Raw genomic sequence first — 20,834 nt, 5'->3', positions numbered from 1 at the left:
AAGCATAGAATGATAGAAGCTTCATAATGCTATGTCTCACATTGTGCTTGTTTCAGCCATGGCCTCCTGATTTCAGCTGTGTCAATATTACAGAATTGCTGTACCGGGAACTGTAACAACTGTGAACCAAAGACCTGCTGTGCTCTTGGAAAATTTTGGAAGGGACATTTATATTGACATGAGTGAGCATTTTAAAATACGGTAATTGCAATAATAGATGGTCAAAGTTAATAGAAAATTACTACTGTAATCTAATCTAATATATACTACCTCCGTTAACAGTTATGTGCAACATTTGCCAAAAACAGGTGCTATCTATTATGTGCAACAAACTGATTTTTTTCCTATTTTGGTAAGTTTTTTTGTTTGAAATGACCAAACTGCCCTCACTTAACCAACTTACTCCTTTAATTATTTCACTAACTATACTCTATTATAACCCTAACTTAAATCATCTAATCTTCTAAAGAAAAAAAATCAAATCTGTAAAAAAACCAAACCTCTCAACATTCATCTAGTTCATCACATTTCTCACTCCTCATTCATCATCATATTCATCAAAATCTCACTCCCCCTTCGTGGTTCATCAACAAAATTTCTCTTTCCTCCTTCATCATCAAAATCTCTCTCCTCCACCATCAAAATCTCACTCCTCCTTCATCATCCCCATCTTCCATGGAGATCTAAAATTGGAGGTGGTTTTGGGCGGCACGAGTATCATGGATATGGTGGTCAAGGTTTTGTGGGTTTCGTGGGTGGATCTAAGTGTCGAGGGTCTAGGTGGTGTTCAAGGTTTCGTGGGTGTTGTGGGTGGTCTAGGAGGTGTTGGGTTTTATGGTGGTAGTTGGGATTAATTCAATTCGTGGCGGTGGTGGTTGGGATTAATTCAATTCGTGGGGGGAAGGGGGTGGTTCGATTGAGGATTTCGTGGTTTTGGTGGTTGTTTTCAGTGGGTTTGGTGGTTGTTTTCGATAGGTTATAGTGGTGGTTTTCAGTGGTGGTATTTAGTGGATTTTGGTGGTTTTCAATGGGTTTTGATGGTGGTTTTCTGGGTGTTGGTGGTATTCGGTGGTGGTTGTTTCAGTAGGTTTGTTGGTGGTGGTTTTCGGTGGGTTCTGGGTGTCGGTGGTGGTAGTTTTCGGCGGGTTCTGGTTTCGGTGGTGGTGGTTTTTGGTGGGTTCTGGGTTTCAGTGGTGGTGGTGAATTTGGGTTTCGAGTTTGGTGGTTTATTGATTTTGGTTAATTGTGGTTTTTTAAAAATTAGATTAATACTTAAGTACTACCCTTATATTTCAATAATCATGTTTTAAAACTTTTGCCCAGGAGTCCGCACATGTCCCTTTCGTTGCAAATAATTGTTAACGGAGGTAGTATATAAATAAAGTAGGCATTTTTCGGAAGCATTCGGCACGCCACATAAACAAAGGTATATTTTCGACCAATTAAAAATTAGATTTCTATTTTATTTTAGAATTAAAAAATCCACTTGCCACCTAAACAAAAGTGACGAATGAGATTTAAGAATTTTGCCACGTAAGTTAAAACAACGAATAATGATTTATTAGGATTTAATTTATTTAATTTATTTAAAAAACTAAAAATTATCTTTTAAAAGAGCATCTTCAGATATAAAATTTATATGTCTATAAATTTTGATAGGGTTTATGATAAAAAATAAAAATTATTCCTTAATTATAATTAAATTACCATTATAAATTGACACATTATACGACACCAACAAAATAATCAAGCGAATTTTGTGTCAGTAATATTGTGTTAGTTTTATTAGGTCATCAATAGCTGGGTAATTCTTAGCTTAATTTTTAAAATTCGTATTTAAATGTATATTTGTGATTATTGCTTACATTGTGGTTATTTGGGATACTTAATGATTATAGGTTTATGTTTGTTTACTTAATTTTGTTTTTACATACAAATCTAATTTAATCAAAGCCTATCACTTTTATTAGATTGAAGAGATATGGGTGTGAACAAAGTTGGTGATTCTATCGAATTGGAAGATAATAATATACATGTTTTGTTGCATATATTTATGTACTAAGTATATTTTTTTAATTGCATAAAATTAATAAAAAAAATTATGCTTAACAAATAGTAGCAAATTAATCAAAAATATTATGGGAATGATCTAATTACAAAAATTATTTTTTGTGTGATTTTATGTATAAAAAATTGTGGGATATTAGGATTTCAATTATTAAAAAAAATAAAAATTATCTTATAAAATTAATATCCGATTAATAAGCTTAGATCAAGAGATCACAAGAAATATATGAAATGATATACGATGTATAACTTTGAGAGTTTAATTTCAAATGTAAAAAAAGAACGAATAATGATTTATAATTTAAATTATTTTAAAAATAAAAAAATATTATTTTTTCACATTAAATATTTTATCCTAATAATATTATTGTCATATACGAAGTAACTAACAACAACGAATAAAATACAAAACAACAATAAATTAGAAAGTTGCATTAAAAATTATATCAAAAGTTTTTTTTTTCTAAAGTTATTAAATAGTAAAATAAAAAAATAAAAAAATAAAAACTTAGAGCATATAGGAAAATATCTTTTCTTAAGATTTATGTATAAAAAACCGTGCATCGGGCTTTCATCTAGTACTTTATAAAATTAGGAAAATTGGCTTAAAATAATCACAACTATTAACGGTGTATGCAAAATAATAAAACCTCAACTATTTGCTATTAGCAGTACAACCTTTTGTACTATATGTGCAAAATGGTACGTCAGCCACCGAAAAAGGCATTTTAAGAAATATTCCGTCCACATCCATTATTAAATTTTTTTATTATAATTTTTTTTAAAAATACATTTTATGTTAATAATTTCATGCCTACCCCATTGTTAGGCTAGTAAATTAATTTCTGTAAAGAAAACAAAAAATTCTACTATCAAACAAAAGTAAATAGGGTATTTAAATACATTGCTATTTTAAAAAAGTGATTAGATTACGTAAGCGAACAAATTATGCTATAGATTTAAATCGTAGTAATTTAACGCTTTTTTGACATAACACTTTCTTCTTAATGGTGGTAAAAAATTGTTAATTAATTTGACGGTTTATCTAGTCTAATATCTCTCTTAAAGTATGTGTCATGTCAAAGTAGTGTGATATTGTGAATAAAAATGGAGTATGTATTTTGAAACAAAATTTATAATTAATACGGAGTATAAAAATAATATAATAATAAATATAGACGAAATATTCCACGAAATACCTTCTCCAATGGCTAGCATACCGTTTTGCACATATACTATAAAAGGTGGTACTGCTGAAAGCAAATAATTGAGGTCGTATTATTTTACACCCACCGTGAATAGTTGAGATTATTTTCAGCTAATTTTTCATAAAATTATAATCCAATAACATACATTAAGATAAATCTAACAACTTACTTACTCCATATTAACATTTTGTTTTATATAATATATATAATAATAATAAAAGATGGTTAAAGTTCAAATATGTCAATTATTTTGCGGCGAAATCAAGCATAAGGTATTGAACGACGAAGGTTAGAGTGTTAGACTTTTAGACGACAAACGTATTTTATCCATTTTATGCATTTCAATTTACAACAAATTTCATTTTAATTGAATTATTCTGAAAGATGAAAAATGTGATTAATCAAAATTCATGGACAAAATTTGAAATCCTTACAAATTAAATAAAACAATATAAATAATCAATTCTGAGTAAACGTTGTCGTACCCATGAAATTAATGATCAAACGACGTCGTATACTTCTGAATAGAACACTATAGTAATTAGGAAGAGAGAGACCCAGAATCTGAAACTCTCACAATTCTTCATCTTCTTCTCTCTCCTCCGACATTGTTGTTTTCGAGCTCCAAAAATGGCGGCGATTTGGAGAGCAAAGGTACCCCCAAACTCAGCCAATCTCGAAGAAGCACGTAAAAGAGTGTTCGACTTCTTCAAATTAGCCTGCCGAGCACTTCCTACTGTCATGGATATCTACAATCTCGATGATGTCGCCACCATCTCTCAGCTTCGCTCCACCATTGCGTCTCAGATCCGAAAGAATTCTCATGTCAAAGATCCTAAGGTTATTTTTCAATTATTTGATTTTCATCTTCGTTTTTGTGTAATTAGGGTTTATTTTGATGTTATTGTATCGTTTGTTACATTGATTGTGCTGTTTTGTTTGATTGTTTGAAGATTCTCGTGTTTTTAGGGGTTTTGGGTTAGTGAAAGAATTGACATTGGTTGTTTGCTAGTGATTTCAATTTTAGGGATTGAGTGTGGTCAAATGTGATTAGTTAATGGGATTGGAATGCTCTTAAGATGTTGGAAGATTGAATGATTTCCTGAAGTATACGTCTTTTAAAATACTCGTATGTATTTAGGGATTGAAATTAACCAATTAGAGGCTTGTGTTTTGCCATCTTTTGGATATAGTGTTTTGCTGCAAAATGTTGGCAGTTTCATCTTTTGCAAATGCTTATAAGTTATGATTTCTATTTTTGAAGATTGTTTGTTACCTATTAGGGATGATTGTATAACCAAATAGCTTGTGGAAATGGAAAACGTCGAAGTAAGTTGTGGCTTGTTAGGCGTTAATGAAAATTTAAAAAATTCTTCCATTCAATCACTTTTAAGGCAATGACAATTGAGGTCAATTTAAGCTTTTTCTCCGGGTTTTAAATGCTGCATATCTGAAAAACTTAATTTAGAGAGCTGCATCAATATATACTCCTCAAAAGTAGTGTTTAGAGGTGCATATAGTGTTTCCACCTTAATGATTAGAATTTAGAATTTCCTTCTCTTTTGCTTTTAGCCTTTTGAAATAGCAATTTTTCAGGTGATTCAGGCCTACAACTCTTAAGCATCAGGTGACAACTGACAAGACACTTGTATTGTAATTTTTTTTATTTGTGAACCTTGTGCTTTTGTAGCCCTTTTCTCTATTTATATATTTTTTTTCTTAATGCAACTATAGAGAATTATTATGATATGGGGATTGTTGATATTAGCAACTACTCTACCAAATACATATAATAGATTGCTTTCTAAGAACTTTGGCATGGGGACTGGCCGACTGGGAAGTCATATCATTGAACTATTGAAGCTAAACTTTCAGGCACTTAATTCCTATAACAGACCAACGCCCTTATCTCGTGGTTTGATGCTTTGTTTCTTCATGGCCAACTTCGTTACTAATTGAGGAGGAACGTTAATGATCTAGAGGGGGAATTATCCTTGGAAGCGTCACAACTTGATGGTTGTGTGATTTGAGTGACTCTGACACTACTTGAGTGGAATTATCCCAATTTTGAATAGGTAATTTTAAGGACTTTGAGATGGGTTAGGTTGAGTTATAATTTAAGGTCATTTCCTGCCTTCCTGGACTTAGGGTCTATTTAAGGGAACAATTGACAATATAAATTCAGGAGATTTCATTGAGGTGATACACAATGTAAGTGGGGGCCCAAACACATTGGCTTGTATGGCAAGATTTGCATAGTTTAAGGTTAGTAAGGTGAAGTTGCTCTCTCTAAGGCTGAAGAAGGATGAATTTTGAACCTTTGCTATGATGCTGTAAAATATCTGGTAATATCTAAAGAGCTGAGGGTCTGTGGCTGTTCTTGTGTTCACTTATGGTTAGTACAAGTGGATGACCGCAATATGGATTTCCTGAGGAAAAAAGGAGGAAGGATTATGTGTTATATCTGAGTTTGGACAAGGTGTTCGAAAACACGTGCGTTTTCCATTAGGAATTTAAAGCGCATGAAGATTTGTGTTAAAGCATATGACAGCATTTTCTCTCCATTTGGTAAGCAAACTGGTAAATCTATTGTTTTAGTGAATTGAGGCTTTGAAAGGGGCTTACATCACAAAGTACTTCATCAGTGGTGATTGCTTTGATTTGAGTTCAATGGCAACATTGGTAACCTTGTTATAAGTTCTGTCACATTGTAGAAAATCTAGTGGCACTGGTTTTTTAGGCCAAAACAGAAAAAGGGGCCTTTCCTCGATATCATCCATAGTCAGTTTATTTTCATATGCAATCAATACCTAGAGTTGGTCATCCTCATATTAAATTTTTTCTTGAGTAAGAAAGTTTGCATTGCCTGGTTTTTGTAGTCTTGGATACTTAGCTTCATGTCGTTATCATATATGACCTGATATTAATATTTATATCTATTAGACTGTTACTAGTGCATATTCTCCTAAAGTCCTAAGTTGAAAGCCTTGCATGATTGGAATTTGGAACAATGACAAAATACCACTTTGTGCTTGTTCACTATGGAAGCCTCTTGAACCTGTCTACAGTAACTTTCCTCTACAGGTTTTCACCTAGACCTTGAAGATTTTGTCAAAGCCATAGCTTCCAATTAATTTTTTGTGATAATTTTTTAATCTTACTCAACCTTCGTTAATGTCATTCTCAGTACTTTATTATTTTCCCAAAGTATCAGCCATTTCCGTTTCTGTCTTGACATCCACCCTGCCCTTGAAAAAGCTGAAAGATTGAAGTTAGGCCACTGGTGTAAAGCTTTTGAATAGAATCAGAATGGTATTGAACATAGGCTCAACCGCTCAAGTATATGGATGTGGTCACGCTTGTGTCATATTTTCAGTTAGAGATAGAGTGATGAGATTGATGGCTTTTTATGTATGAGTGGGAGAGAAAGAGTTTACGTGTTATCAGTCTGATCACGCCATTGGATTAGATCGATGGCTTTTTATGAATGAGGGGTAGAGAAAGAGTTTACGTGTTATGAGAAAGATTGATGCATGGCTTTTTATGATTGGGCAACAGATATGCCAAACAGATGAGGTTACTGCTTTCTTGCTGATTTGTCGTAAAAGTGAAGCAATTGAATGTGAGTGAAGAAATACCTTGGATGTCAACAATGGAAGCATCTTTGTCTTGTTTGACCAATTAGTATTATTAGTTTTTTCTGTCAACTAGTAGTGACTTGTCGCTAAAGATTTATGATAAAACCAGTTGTCGATATGCAGTATGGAAAAATGGCTTGGAAGTCTATGTTTTACCCTGGAGAATTTGGTTGTATGAACTGTAGTAGACTTTTGTTAGAGCTGGTTCAAATTTCCATTTTTTTTCTGTGGTTAGCTATTAGTATAAAAAATGTCTAGTTTTGGGGCAAAATAGTAAATATAGTATACATCGTGTGAAATAGGTCTAGCAACATGAAACCAAAGAATAAGTTGTTCCAATATACTTTGTATGAAAAATGTCAAACAACTAAAATCCAAAGAGAATAAGTTGCTCCAGTCAGAGTTTCATTGTAGTTGATTGACCCATCGAAAAAGCCACTTACCAGCTTAATTTTTTTGATTTGACCAAATTAACAAGCTAAAAGCCAAAGACCAACCAAAAAGCTGGCTAAAAGTCATACGAGTATTTCTAATAAACCCCAAGCTGTATTATATGGAAAGGCTGATAAATATCTTTCATGTTTTAAACCTGCTTTGTCTACCTTACAAGTTTCATATATCTGCAGGTGATCGACATGTTAATCTTTAAAGGGATGGAGGAACTGGAAAACATTGTTGAACATTCAAAGCAGCGTCATCACATGATTGGCCAATATGTCGTGGGACACCATGGACTTGTTCAGGAATTGGGTACCAAAGAGCAAGGTTTTTCCCCATTCCTCAAGAATTTCTACAAAAGTAACTACTTCTGAACCATTTTTGTCGTTGCTCATTAAAGAATGCATCCAGTTGTGGACATTCCAAATAAGAACAATGTTGTAGTAAAATTTGTTACTGCTGGGAATACGAATTCTGTTTTTGGCTCTCCTTGTATTATGCATTAGATGCCTGATCTCAGTTGCATTTCTTCAAATGATCATGGCATCAATATTACAAGAAAGTGTAATTTTTTGCCAGTATTATTTTTGTTTTACCCCTTTTTCTTTGAAACCTTGGATTCTGGATAAAAATCAAGCACCTACCAAGTATTACAGTAGTGTAAGACAGAAGTTAGTGCGTGGTGGAAATAATTATACCTCATGATTGACAGAGCATTTTCATACCACCTCCATTTCTTTTAGTTATGTTTTGGCTTTATACACAATACACTTTGATCATATTATGTACTAATTTATATGTAAAAGAAAATATTTTTATGTTCTTATTTTTTTTAATAAATGGTAAACTACGGGGAGGGTCCCCGGCCCTATCACAAGAAAGGGGGCTGTGAGGATTCACCCCATCACTTTGGGTGGGGGGTTGGGGAGATGGAGGGACTTTCCTCATTGACTCATTCCTCAGAAAATATTTTTATGTGGGCGTGGGTACTAGTTAGATTTATCAAAATTTTCTAATTTTGTCTCATCAGTGATTAAAGATAGCAATAGGTCAGTAGTCAGTTTATGCATTGACAAACATAATGCTCGTATGTAAATAAATGTGTCAACATAAATGAAGTACGGAGAAGACATAAAATCATAGGACACAAATTTAATTCCTTTTCGTGATGGGTTTCAACTTAAAAAGAATTGATATAATAAGTTGATCTAGTAAGTTGGTTACATAGACTAGACTAATAATATGAAAGTATTCAGAACATATGAAAGAAATACTACTACGTACATGATCTTTGGAACATAAGGAATATTCACAATCATTTCATAGTTCATACCAATGTATCAAGTTGTTTAGTTGACCATAGCAAGTTAAAGTTCTAACTTTTTGAAAAGTTTCATTTACCTATATAGTAGAAGTTCCTATAATTTATAATTTTCTATGATTTTGTCAACCAAAAAATTATGCTTTCCACTTCATAAAAATTTCCACTTCCTATGCATTTATGTCAAACAAACTGGCGCTATGGTTTGAACTTTGAAGAGGAGGTCAATCAAGGTGAAGAGGGACGGCCAGACGGGGTTGTTGTAGTAATTGCTGATAAAATCAGGCAACAACGTGAAGATAGGAAGGGCTGAAGTTGGTTATAAATTGCCACAATTTACTCAATGAATTGACAAACAAATCTAAGCGAAATTTTTTAACAATCATCCCAAATATGGGTCATCTAAAATGTAATTTTAGACATAAGTAGACAAATAAAAGTTAGAAATTATTTTATCAATTTGACAATTTTTTTGTTTTGACTGAGCAAGTATGAACATAACTTTGGATACACTTTGAAAACGTTTTTTAACACGGCCAAACTACAAATGCATCACATAAAATTTAGTATATCAAATTTGGTGTGAACACTTTCATTTTCTCAAATAATTTACCCATGATAATCAATACATCAACAGAACTACAAGCCAGTTTTAAATATTTCATCACTGTTCTCCTTGAAGCGAAAAACAATGATAGAAACTCACAACTCTCTAATCAGTAAATATGGTACAACAGTGTTGGTCATGGTGTTGATAATACACAGGCAATGACTTGTGGGCCGATGAACGAATGGGGTTGGCATGCTGATCTCTCAAATAAATCCGCGCCAGCCATTTAACAAAGCTACTCCTGATTAATTAGTTAAAAAGTTGTCATTCTCTTGGACGGGCAAGCCAAAGGGAACTCAAAGCACGCAGCCTGGAGAAATAATCATGAATTGCTAAAAGTGCACGAGCTGACTGTCGCGTCGTCAATATCCGGTGCATTTGTTGTAGCGTTTGTTGGCGTAAGTTATCAGCCTGCCAGAAAACAGAAAAATCACATGTTTAGGGAATATGTTACCATGTAAGTTACCAAGCAACTACAACAGGAATACTGACACAAGATTCAAGGATCATATGCTGTAACTAAGAATCAAAGAATTGTACATAGACTTGGTATAATTAGTCAAAAAATTGGATAAATGCTGGAAAGGTAGCAGAGAGCTAGAAGCTGATAAGAATTGCTAACTAGGTGTAAGCTAAAAGCTGATAAATGCAAGGATATGTTTGGTACTTGCTGTTGAACGAACTGAAAATTGCTAGACAACATTCAGTAATGATTATTTTTACTTGTGTCACTAGCCAGTCTTGGCAATAGAAACTACAGGACAAGGGGAGAAAAAATTTTGGCTAATCTGAAATTTACTTGAAGTTAGAGGCAGTAGTTTGACATTTTGTCCAGCTTTAGCCTGCTTAATTTAAGTTAAGCACCTTGGCAAGCACCATAACATCAATAATTTAGCTGAAAATTCAGCTACCTAATAATGTACGCCGACTGAAGTTTCATGCCAATCAGGCAAACAAAGCCATAGTTAAGTTGAGAAATCATCAAAGGAATGCAAGTGAATGACAAAAACAACAAAAAAAAAAAAGATGTTTCCCTTTAATTTGAGGATGTGTTGTAAACTATGGTCAGCTAGAAGACACAGCTTGGGTTCAGGCATAACGATTGCTTGGACCAGCAAGCTTCGTGTTCGAGTCAACCCTCAGTTTTTTTTTTTTCAAAGAATGTATATTGTTTTCTTTTCTAACAGTTAACATAATAGAGACAAAGCAAGTTCTATCTGAACCTAATAAAAAATTTATAGCTCTTTTCTAACACCCCACCCCACCCCCACCCCCCCCCCCCCCCCTCTGTCTCCCATCACCCCACCCTGCATCCAACGTATGGAGTACATGCACCACACCACACCAGAAGGGGGAAAAGGTTGAAATAGACAGGTTCTTTCTGTACCGAGTACAAGCAAAACTTATAGTTCCAACTTGAAGAAGAGGTTACCTGGCGAATAAACCCTTCAAGGGTACCAAGTTTTCCCATAGCCATGGCCATTTGACCCATATAATTTGCAACATTTCCAGATGAACCTGATGAACCAAGATTACCACTCGACAAAGTTTCTGCCAGTGACTGCTGCAGGGCCTCCATTCCCTGAGACAATGCATCTTCAGCCTGTTGTGAAGACTGCTGCAAGTTCTGAATGTTAATTACTTGTTGTTCTGTCAGAGGTTCCAGCTGGTTTACAAGAAGCTGCAGAGTAGAGCTTCAATTAAATATGTAATATCATAAAATTGTAATCGAGCAAATCACAGCATCTGTAGCAGAATGTACAATACAGTCCACCTATGTATCAAACTGAAACTAAGACAATTCATCAAACATCTGAAATCAGCAACACAATTAGAGAATCAATGGGACCAAAGTAGTAGTTCAAAAGGCTCCAAAATTAATGACAATAATAATTAGCAACAGTTTGCTGATTTGCTCAGCCTCTAAGATCATGCTTTGACAATTTTCTGCTACTTTGACTACTAAATGATAAGAATCAAGGAACAGCATAACTGAAGATACAAATCACACAATATACTACATACTTTGAATCAGTGACCAAAAAACATTGTCATAAAATGAAGTTAGATGTCGATCTATAATTCCCTGGATGTCCCTCTTAGCTACAATTAATATAGATACAATTCCCGAGGATGCCTCACCTTAAGAAGCTCAGATGAACGGAAGCCCCCTAGCCACAGAAAGCACCTCTCTGCAGGTGTTTTCCACATACCCGACAAAAGATGAAAAACATCATTCTTGGCCGCATTGGACTTGAGCCTAAAAATATCATCATAATGTGCCACGACACTATCAACAATGACACGAAGTTCAGCATCACCAGCATGAGCATTAACTGCTGCTCTTAATTCATTGATCTGACGGTTTTGCTCTTCCAGCCAGCGAGCATATTCTACATCAAAGGCCATTGCTCCAGCTGATGACAGACATTGACAAGGTCAGTTGTTTTTTATAATAGTGAATATGATCATGAATCTCTGAGATCCCTTCTAGCAAGAAAAAAAATAGTACAAAATAAACAGCTTATTTTCCTGTTTTATTTTAACACGCACCATGGGAAATAGATGAAAAAGAATAATGTAATATGGATCCTAAGGCTTCCACACAGGTAGAAAGAACATCATTACGCAAGCTGAAGAAAGATAATGAATCATACACTGGTATGTTATGGTTCGACTGCCAGTGAGTCACTCACCCAGACAAGGCCCCCTATGTCACTCTAGAGTGATTAAGCTGGCAATATACTTCTATGCTAAAATAATAAATAAAGTGTATTTCTATGCACTTAATCAGAATCTTCTAGCATTTTGCACATGAGTGGGTATTTCATTGGCTTTCTACAATGATCCACTAAATAGTCACTAATTGTTTACAGATATAGTAGATAGAAAGAACGCATTGATGATTAATAAGGCATTAATAAGTGTGGTTCAAACTTTTCCAATAGGGACAACTCATCCAAGAAAAATACTTCCTGCAACAAATCCTGAGAGAAGTTGAGACCTGAATTGGGATTTGAACCATAGGAATTCATGATACATTTCCATAAATTAATAATTGCAATGCAACAATAATGCATAACTCATTAGAATAAATTCATTCTACATGAACTAGTTGAGCGTGTTGTGATCATTATATAACTTTTGATATTTTACCTACTTATACCGATATAGCTCTACTTTTTGGGACTAAGTTAAGGCAAAAGTTTAAAGGGATTAATATATATGAGACATCACACCCAAAATTGGAGGGCCCGCCTGGTAATTTGCCAAATCAGATATCATGTGAGGATGACTGATAAAACTGAAAGAGTTGTGGCACCAGTCATTTTATTGAAGCATAACATTTTGACACTAATCCAGGGAACACCCTCCAGAGAGGCTGAAACAAGAACATATATTAACAGAGATGAACTTTACCATTTCCACCACTTGAATGGGCTTGATCCCCTGAGCTTGAGATAAAAATTCCCTAAAAAATGCAAAGGAAGCACAACGAAAAAAAAAAAAAGAGGGGAGTTTTTCAGTATATATAAGAAAAAGATATGAGCTACTGTCAATTAGTGTGAAGATTTCAGCATCAAAGAGAAATAAAGTAGACAACCAGATCTAACCTGTTGTCGTGCTCGTTGGAGCTCCTGCTCGAGTTGAGTAAGCTTTAATCTGCTACTCTCCAGCTGTTGCACATATGCCTACTTCCAACAAAGAAAAAAGAGAGGGAGGAGAGAAAAGATTATAAAACAACGTGAGAAAAAGGTCAAAAAATAAAATGACACTGAGCTAAAATTTTGTATCAGCTTTGTGACTCTTGTTTACACATGGAATCCTTCTCTAGCAATAAAAGCTTAAAAGTAAGAAAAAGTTCAAGAATTAACAAGCCTCAAAGCACATAAGCAACAATAAATAGATAGCTTACTTTTTTCCTCAGCCGACTTTTCCTTGCTGCCTCACGATTCTGAGCAAGCCTTCGTAGAGTCTACAAATGTAATTTTAAAAAGGTGTCACAAAAATAAAGGCATGTGAAGTTAGATTGCATGGAAAAAGAGTAGTGGTCAGCTTTTTACCTTCTGATCTTTAGTCTCCTTGGATCTGTCACTCGAATCAGAAGCTGCATGAGCCGATGTAACTATATCAAACTGCATAGTTAGCAACCACAGCATTAAGCCACATGCCATGAGTAACATCAATATATATAGCTATTCAATGATGAGTCTGATCTTCACATAGAAACTTGGACTTCCCCAAATTAAATTAAAGTTATTAGAAGAAAGCTTATAAACCCATAAGGCCTCTAGCAACAGGATTCTCTATATCAGAAGGAATATGAAAAATTACCCTCTTGTTTCTTTCATCTGTGTCTGCATCTGTTGAAATATCAGTTCTTGGACTACCGTCTGCCATGTTAGACTCTCCCCAATTTTCCAAACTACCACTAGAAAAAGAAACCAGATTCTTTTGTAGATTGGATTGCGATTGCGTAGCAGATGGATTTATATATAGTAAACCTGGTGATGCCTGTAGGATAGAGAATATTTTATTTAAACAAAGACTAAAGACACATATTAAGCTAGAAAATAAGCACAGGGATGCATAAATACTGAAAATTTATCAACAGTGTTCTGACAGTGTATCAGAATAAAATACATGGGCAATGCAGAACACTTTCCGATGTTCGGACACTCATTACTTGAAAAGAGGAAAAAAGGCTAAGTGCAATCAGTAGAAGCACAGATTCACCTTCTTAATAGAGATGCTATAAAAAGGATCAGATGGAACAACTTGACCCCCAACTGATATGGTTGAACTAATCACAGGGTCTGCAACAAAGCACATTCACTGAATGAAAAAGTGAGCAACAAAATTTTCAATTCTCAAGCAATTATCATAGGGTTGTTCTTCTGTGGATCTTATCCATTACTGTGACTAAGATTTCCATGAAAAATCCTATACTCAAAACAAAAGCGCATATATTTGTGTGTATATTATATGATGTCAAATTTCGAATGTGACTTACAATGTACCAAACATGACAAAGCAAAATGAAACGATTCAGAATAGAATATTAGTTCACAAGTGCTTCAAGGAAAGACAAAAGGGAAAAAAAGATAAAATCACACCAAAGGTCGCCATTATGTAAACATAAAACAATGAGGTAATAAGATAATATTATTATACAGCATAACTTCGAGATCATACACTGATAGTTTCAAATATGAGAGTGGACAATATCAGCAAGAAAAAATATAGGTTACAAGGTATATCACCAACTAGTCCATTGATCCTGCCCCACATCAGTTAGTTTCAACATGAACAATCCATTGATGTACTCAAGTACAGTACTTTTCCATTTCTTCTCAGCAGTGAGAAAACAACTAGCAACTCAAAACAAAACAAAAGGGGCAAACAAAGAAGGTTATTTTTTACCAAACACAATTTGACTTATAGAGTGTTAGTACTTCCTGGAAATAGTTAACACAATAAATGCTGCCCAAAAATTTTATGTGGCACGAGTAGGAGGTAAAAATCGAGCATGTGGCCCCCTTTTCTGAATAAATAAAGTATGAATATGAACATGTGATTGGCTTCCCATTTCACTAGAAAAGAGCAAAATAGATCGTTAACCACAACTTGTATCCTAGAAAGGCTTTCAAAACAATAAACCCTATAAGTCTAACTTAGACATGCAAGTTTAAAGTGGTTAATCGATAGAGTAAGGAAGGTAACAGCTTACTTCTAAGACCTACAGTATTTTCCACCAGGAACCCATTTGTTTGCTCCAAAAGTCCAAAATCAGAAACTAGACAGGAAATAAAGCTTGCTTCACTGTAGTCACAATGATGAAATTAGTCGATTTTAGAAATAGAAGTGAAAACTACATGTTACCATTCTATTTTTTATTTTAATATTTTTGAGAGGGAGCTTCAAGTTACCAATTAGATCAACAACAAACACACATTGAAGTCAACAGGCAAGTTAGATTAATTATCTCAAAAATCACTCAATGATATAAGCAAGAGATATCGTCCTCGATACTAGGTGTCAAGGAACCATGTTGAGGATGGTTTTAGCTCATCACCGCTAGGGCTAGCTCTCTCCATACTATGACCGATTCAGGCAGCCATTATATGAAATTGTATACTTGTATGTAAGCCTTTGTACCAACCAGAAAACAAAACAATAAACTTTTGCAACTACCACAACTTAATGATGGTAATAACTGAAAGATTGAACGAAGCAGGAATGCTGTCAAAGTTCTTGATCCACGAAAATCAAGGATAGCAAATAGATACAATTATGAATTCCACAAAATAAGTTTGAGCTATTTTTTGACGAGTTGAACAGGACACAAGTTTGATCATCATTTACCTTGAATATAATGAATTTTGTTGCTGTCAAACAAAATTATTGAATCTCTCAAGAGTCTATAGTCATGATAACACTTACATGGAAGGAAATATTCCATATATTTCTCACAAGAAACTATTGAAAAATAAACGTTCTACAGCATCTAGTTAATCATCTAACAGCTTACACCATAACATGAAACAGAACAGTAAAACAAGCAAGATACACTGCTAAACCACCCTGCGAAGTCAATGAATCACTCGTATTTACGGAACAAAGATATAGCATAGCAACTCCGTGATAGTCAACTCATATACGACGAAAAAATATAGGAGTAGCAGTGTAGACACTGCCAATTAAGTACAAAGGACAAGCCAATCATGAGCAATGAATGCCACCAATTTCGGCAATGTGTAAATCATAAGTTTCCCAATTAGAATTGAGATTTCCTCCACCGAAGAGCAACAAATAATTTCACTTAAGACTTGTATTTAAAGCAAAGAGCGGGTAATAAAATCAATACTAAAAAGTGCTAATAATCAAGGAGGTAAGGGTGATGAATGAATTTACAGTGTATTAGATATTGGTATCCGAGGATCAAAACTCGGCATCCCGTTCGAAGCCGCCTTTTCAGCTTGCACTCCAGCCCTCACTGTTTGGCTCCCCATGAACAACCATCATCACCACCTCCACAACCTCTTTATCAATTCAGGAATAATAACCTCCAAATAATTAAATAAATAGTACAACTCCTTTGAAATGAGACAATCTTTAGCGCCCAACAATCCAGAAATGAACCAAAAACTGCCCAAATGAAGAAGACAAAGTGATCACCCCCAAAATCAAACTAGAATCAATCAAAACCCCAAAAAACTAATAAACCCAGTTCCTAAATCCCAAACCCGCAATTTATAACAAGCAAAAAAAAACCCTAATATTTATGCAATCAGATCAAAAACCACAGGAAGCTTAAGTTTTGGTCTGAAACAACTTACAATTAAGCAATTTTAAGAGAAAATACTTAAAACCCAATTCAGAAACAGCAATAAAAGAGAGATTAAGTATGAAGATTCAAAATTTATTGAGAATTACCACCAACTATTTCAAACAAAACCCAACACAATTTTACCCAAGAACACCCAAAATCTGAAGCTGGAATTCAGTAAAATTGGAATTTGAGCAAAACCCAGAAGCTTAAACTATACCAAAAGTAAACCCAGAAGAAGAAAAGGGAAGAAAGATGAAAAAATTAGAGCGGCCCAAGTGACGCAAGAGGCAAGAAGTCTAGGAGAAATTCACAGTCTTCTGCTTTGACTTTTTATGTAAATTGTAAAAATATAAAATAAAATAAAGTAAAATAAAAATAAAACCCAAAATGAACAAAATAAATTATAATTCCACCAAGCAAAATCTGTGAATACAGCTAAGCTTAACGCAACCCACACCTGGGATTCTGATACTTTACTATATTTGTTGGATTAAGTTGAGAGAAGAGGTGAAGAAGAGGAAGGGAGAGTTGGAAACGTTTGGATCCTTCTAATCTCAATGCGTCTTGTAGTGCCTAACATCCACATTTCAAGGACTCGTTACTCATGTTTAAAGTACACTTTCAACATGTGTTTTGATGTTGGACTCGACTTATCTTGTTCGAACTTATATTAACTTATTTGTTCAACTACTTGCTAAATAGTATAACTTGTTATATTTTATTAAGTACTTATATATTATCTAAGTGAATATTTATTTACTTTAAAAATTATTAGATCGTCCTTTTTCACTAGAATTATGGTTCGTCGCTAATATCAAGTACTTTTGAATAATACTTCGTATATGAAAATTACATACTTCACGTTAGAAGATTATGCATTAATGAGAATATGTTGATTGATGTCTGATTTTTTTCCTAAAAAAGAATAATTCAAATTTGGTCAAATCATATCAAAATACCAAATTGAGTAAGAGAAACGTGGCCATAAAATAAGTTCGAATAAGATCTACGGAGTAATAAATTATTGTAAGTTTAGATATATTTTAAATAAGGTGATAACATACAACCTAATAAAATACGGAGTATTAGTGACCCTCCCTTCGTTTTCCTAAGCTCTATTCATTTCTAAACTAACGAAAAGTGAAAATGGACACCATGCGCTTTTGCATTTAAAAAAAAAAAAAAAAAAAAGATAAAAATTTAAATAAGATTTGGTCTCACAAAGTAAGGTTGTAGATGTTAAAAAAAAACTCAATAAAAGTTTTTACAACAAGAATAAGTTAAAAATAATGCTCGTTTTGTCTCATATTATTTGGGACGTTGAGAATCTTGGGATGAACGGTTTAAGAGAACTTTGGGTGACATCGGTGTGTTTTATTCACCTGATTTTTACTTTTTTGATCTTTATCTAAACTTATTAGAACTTATTAAAACTTATTTTAATTGTAATTTGAAATTAGGCAACCCTTATCAGAATTTATTTTTCCTGAACTATATCAGAACTAGGGCTGTACAGATTGCGGTTTAAACCGCACCAAACCGCAAAATTGCGGCTTGGCGTGGTTTGCGGTTTGAAAATTGCATTGCGGTTTTGAAAATGACCAAATTGCAGTTTGCGGTTTCCAAAAATATTTAGACCAAACCTCACCGTACACTGCACTTTAATGCGGTTTGTGGTTTTTATACTATATTTTTATTAAAAAAAAATAAAGAACTAAAATATATGAGCTAATTTTTGACTATTAGTTAAGTAAAGGTTAAAAAATAGAGTTTAATATTTAAATTATATATAAATAATTATAAAATAAACTTAAAGTTTTGTTTTAAAAAGAATAATTATAAATTTTAAAAAATATGGTTAACCTGCAAACTGCAACGCACCAAACCGCATTTTGCAGTGCAGTTTTTTTAGAAGTGCGGTTTGGTGCAATTTGAAAAAATTACAAACCGCAATTTTGCGGTTTGGTGTGGTTTAGGATCCAAACCACACCGCGAACACCTCTAATCAGAACTTAACTGAACTTATTTGAATTTATTAGATCTGAATTAAGTGAAAATAAAGTGAACAGACTAATAATACAATTTTTTAATCTTAAAAAAATTCCTTTTAATTTTTTTATGTGGCTAATATTGTTTCTCAAAATCAATGAGCCATGGAAGAGTAGATGAAAATAGTTTTTAATAAGTGGTATCATGCTATATTTGGTAACCTGTCAATCATTATGGGACGGACAAAATGAAAACTGTATCAGTTATTTTAGGACAGAGGAAGTAGTGAGTAGAATTAGAAATACAAATGTAACCAAAAAGTGATTACAACTTTAAAAAATAGAGGTAGTATTACTTTGCATCATTGTGTTATGTTTACATGCAAAGTTCAAAATATTTGTATAAAATACGCAAAATTAATATGTAAACAAATATTTTTAGGGTATAAATATTTGTGACTATTCTTAAGAATTAGTGATGAAAAATAAGTAATTAATTATTTTAGAGCGTAAAATTGTTCAAACACTATTGAACAAGTTATCAAAAAAAAAAAAAAAAAAAAAAAAGTTATCACAAACTTTTGAACATAGAACCATAGGAACTAGTTAGCATGTATTCATTAATGTCAACAACCTATCTATAACTATAACTAAAATAATTACCGCTGACATCGTTAATGACCATGTGTTTATCTCTCATTATTTAAGAAAAAAAAAATAAAAATAATCCCGCCAAATCTATTAGCAACCTCATTATTTTATTTTTCTAGATAAATAAAGGTTTGAAATGATAAATTAATAGTAAAATAATAAAAATTGGTGGTTAGATGAACTCAAAAAAATAAATAAATAAAATAAAATTTGGTGGTTAGATTGCTCCGTATTTCATTTTCCTATAAACTGTATCTTTCCTCCCCACTACGTCCATTTTTAGTGATTGTATCATTGTATGAATTGAGTTTCCACTCTGTTAATTTATTAAATTTTGCTTAAGTTAATTATATATGTATTAAACACGTTTCCAAAAAAAAAAAAAAAAATGTATTAAACACAATTAAACAAAAAAAAAAAGAAAAAAAAAACTCATATTGTTTAAATCGTGCATCGCATGGGATTAACGTAGTCTATAACTAATACAGTATATTAGTATATATATAGGAGTACTAAAGAAATTATCACTGACATCACCACTGTCCATGTGATGCGTTCTTAAAATAAATAAATAAATAATAAAAAAAATTCCCTCCTAAACTATTTGTGACATTTTTTTTTCCTTTTCTTTTTAAGGTAAAGCTAATGTTTGAAAATGATTGATTAATTATACATTTTCTAAAAACCTTTAACACTAAATTGACTAATTACACAATTTTTTATGGAGTAAAAATAATTGGCGGTTAAACTCTTTCATATTCGTTTTTTCCTCCTACATATAATTTTTTTTTAAAAACTATCTCAAGCTTTTTATTAGTGATAGTAGAGTTTGGATTATTTCCCCTCTTTATTAATTCTTCAAATTTTCTAAAATGAATGAAAAACGAATGCTAACATTTTTAAAATTTTATGATAAATATGAAGTTAATTAGAACATTTTTTAGCTTAATTAATCTAATGAGAGGGATTAATCACGATTAATTATGTTTTGCTTAAAATATTTATATTACACACATACAAGTAAATTTTTATTATTAAAATCGTGCATCACACATGATTAACCTAGTACTTCCTCTATCCCTATTTTTGTTGCCTCATTTGACTTTTCACGGTCTCCAAGACACGTCTTAGAACGTACATATCTTCATTTATATACACGTAAAAATAATAAAAACGTGATATTAATAAATATGCAATGAGCCGAATCTAACAAGATTACTCATGACTATATTATCTCTTATAAATTAACGGTAATTTGCGGTCAAAGTTTACAAAGTTTAACCTGACAATGGAGTAAAAATAAAGAAATAGATGGAGTATTTTTAGTACTAGAATGACCACAACTTTAAAGGTTTTAGGATAATCTGGCCCATAAAATCAACAAGGAGAAAAATGGCTTAAAAGCAGCCCAACTACTCATTTGCAAATTGCAAACCCATGAAGGTTGTAATCTCTTCAACTTCCAGCCAAAGCCCAGCCAACAAATTGTACACAAAGCGCATCTCCCACACATTTCCTCGCAAAGCCAAAAATGTTTTAAGTATACCTGGATATACCTTTAATATTTTGATCACTTTAAA

The 20,834-nt window shown here is 33.1% G+C and overlaps 2 protein-coding genes across 3 annotated transcripts; one reads left to right on the top strand and one right to left on the bottom strand.

Moving 5' to 3' along the window:
- Nucleotides 1-3,827: 3,827 nt before the first annotated feature.
- LOC145584666 (NADH dehydrogenase [ubiquinone] 1 alpha subcomplex subunit 6-like) lies at nt 3,828-7,844 on the top strand. The gene is made up of 2 exons (XM_081641481.1): nt 3,828-4,115; nt 7,540-7,844. The coding sequence occupies exons 1-2, from the start codon at nt 3,906-3,908 to the stop codon at nt 7,723-7,725; spliced, it is 396 nt and encodes a 131-aa protein (XP_081497607.1). The 5' UTR covers nt 3,828-3,905; the 3' UTR covers nt 7,726-7,844.
- Nucleotides 7,845-9,198: 1,354 nt separating this feature from the next.
- LOC145586077 (transcription factor TGA6-like) lies at nt 9,199-17,047 on the bottom strand. 2 transcript variants are annotated; one of them, XM_081642806.1, is made up of 12 exons: nt 16,720-17,047; nt 16,198-16,431; nt 15,014-15,105; nt 14,020-14,099; nt 13,618-13,797; nt 13,347-13,418; nt 13,199-13,258; nt 12,897-12,974; nt 12,703-12,754; nt 11,425-11,699; nt 10,715-10,963; nt 9,199-9,693 (listed from the first exon to the last, which is right to left on the bottom strand). In XM_081642806.1, exons 2-12 carry the CDS (start codon nt 16,293-16,295, stop codon nt 9,547-9,549), a joined length of 1,383 nt encoding a protein of 460 aa, XP_081498932.1. In that variant the 5' UTR covers nt 16,296-16,431; nt 16,720-17,047; the 3' UTR covers nt 9,199-9,546. The 2 variants fall into 2 exon arrangements, with proteins under 2 accessions (XP_081498932.1, XP_081498931.1); XM_081642805.1 differs by having other exon boundaries at nt 16,198-17,047.
- Nucleotides 17,048-20,834: the final 3,787 nt, after the last annotated feature.

This window comes from Chenopodium album, chromosome 16 (assembly GCF_948465745.1).
Source record: "Chenopodium album chromosome 16, dcCheAlbu1.1, whole genome shotgun sequence".
Taxonomy (NCBI): Eukaryota; Viridiplantae; Streptophyta; class Magnoliopsida; order Caryophyllales; family Amaranthaceae; genus Chenopodium; species Chenopodium album.
This window is presented reverse-complemented; position numbering and strand designations above follow the sequence as displayed.

Bases quoted from the DNA above. Each gene is read 5' to 3' on its own strand.
- LOC145584666 (XM_081641481.1), top strand. From the start codon at position 3,906: ATGGCGGCGATTTGGAGAGCAAAGGTACCCCCAAACTCAGCCAATCTC. The intron at 4,116-7,539 runs GTTATTTTTCAA...ATATATCTGCAG, and splicing joins CTCATGTCAAAGATCCTAAG to GTGATCGACATGTTAATCTT.
- LOC145586077 (XM_081642805.1), bottom strand. From the start codon at position 16,295: ATGGGGAGCCAAACAGTGAGGGCTGGAGTGCAAGCTGAAAAGGCGGCT. The intron at 12,975-13,198 runs GTAAGCTATCTA...TGTTGGAAGTAG, and splicing joins AAAGTCGGCTGAGGAAAAAA to GCATATGTGCAACAGCTGGA. The intron at 11,700-12,702 runs GTAAAGTTCATC...GTCTGTCATCAG, and splicing joins CCATTCAAGTGGTGGAAATG to CTGGAGCAATGGCCTTTGAT.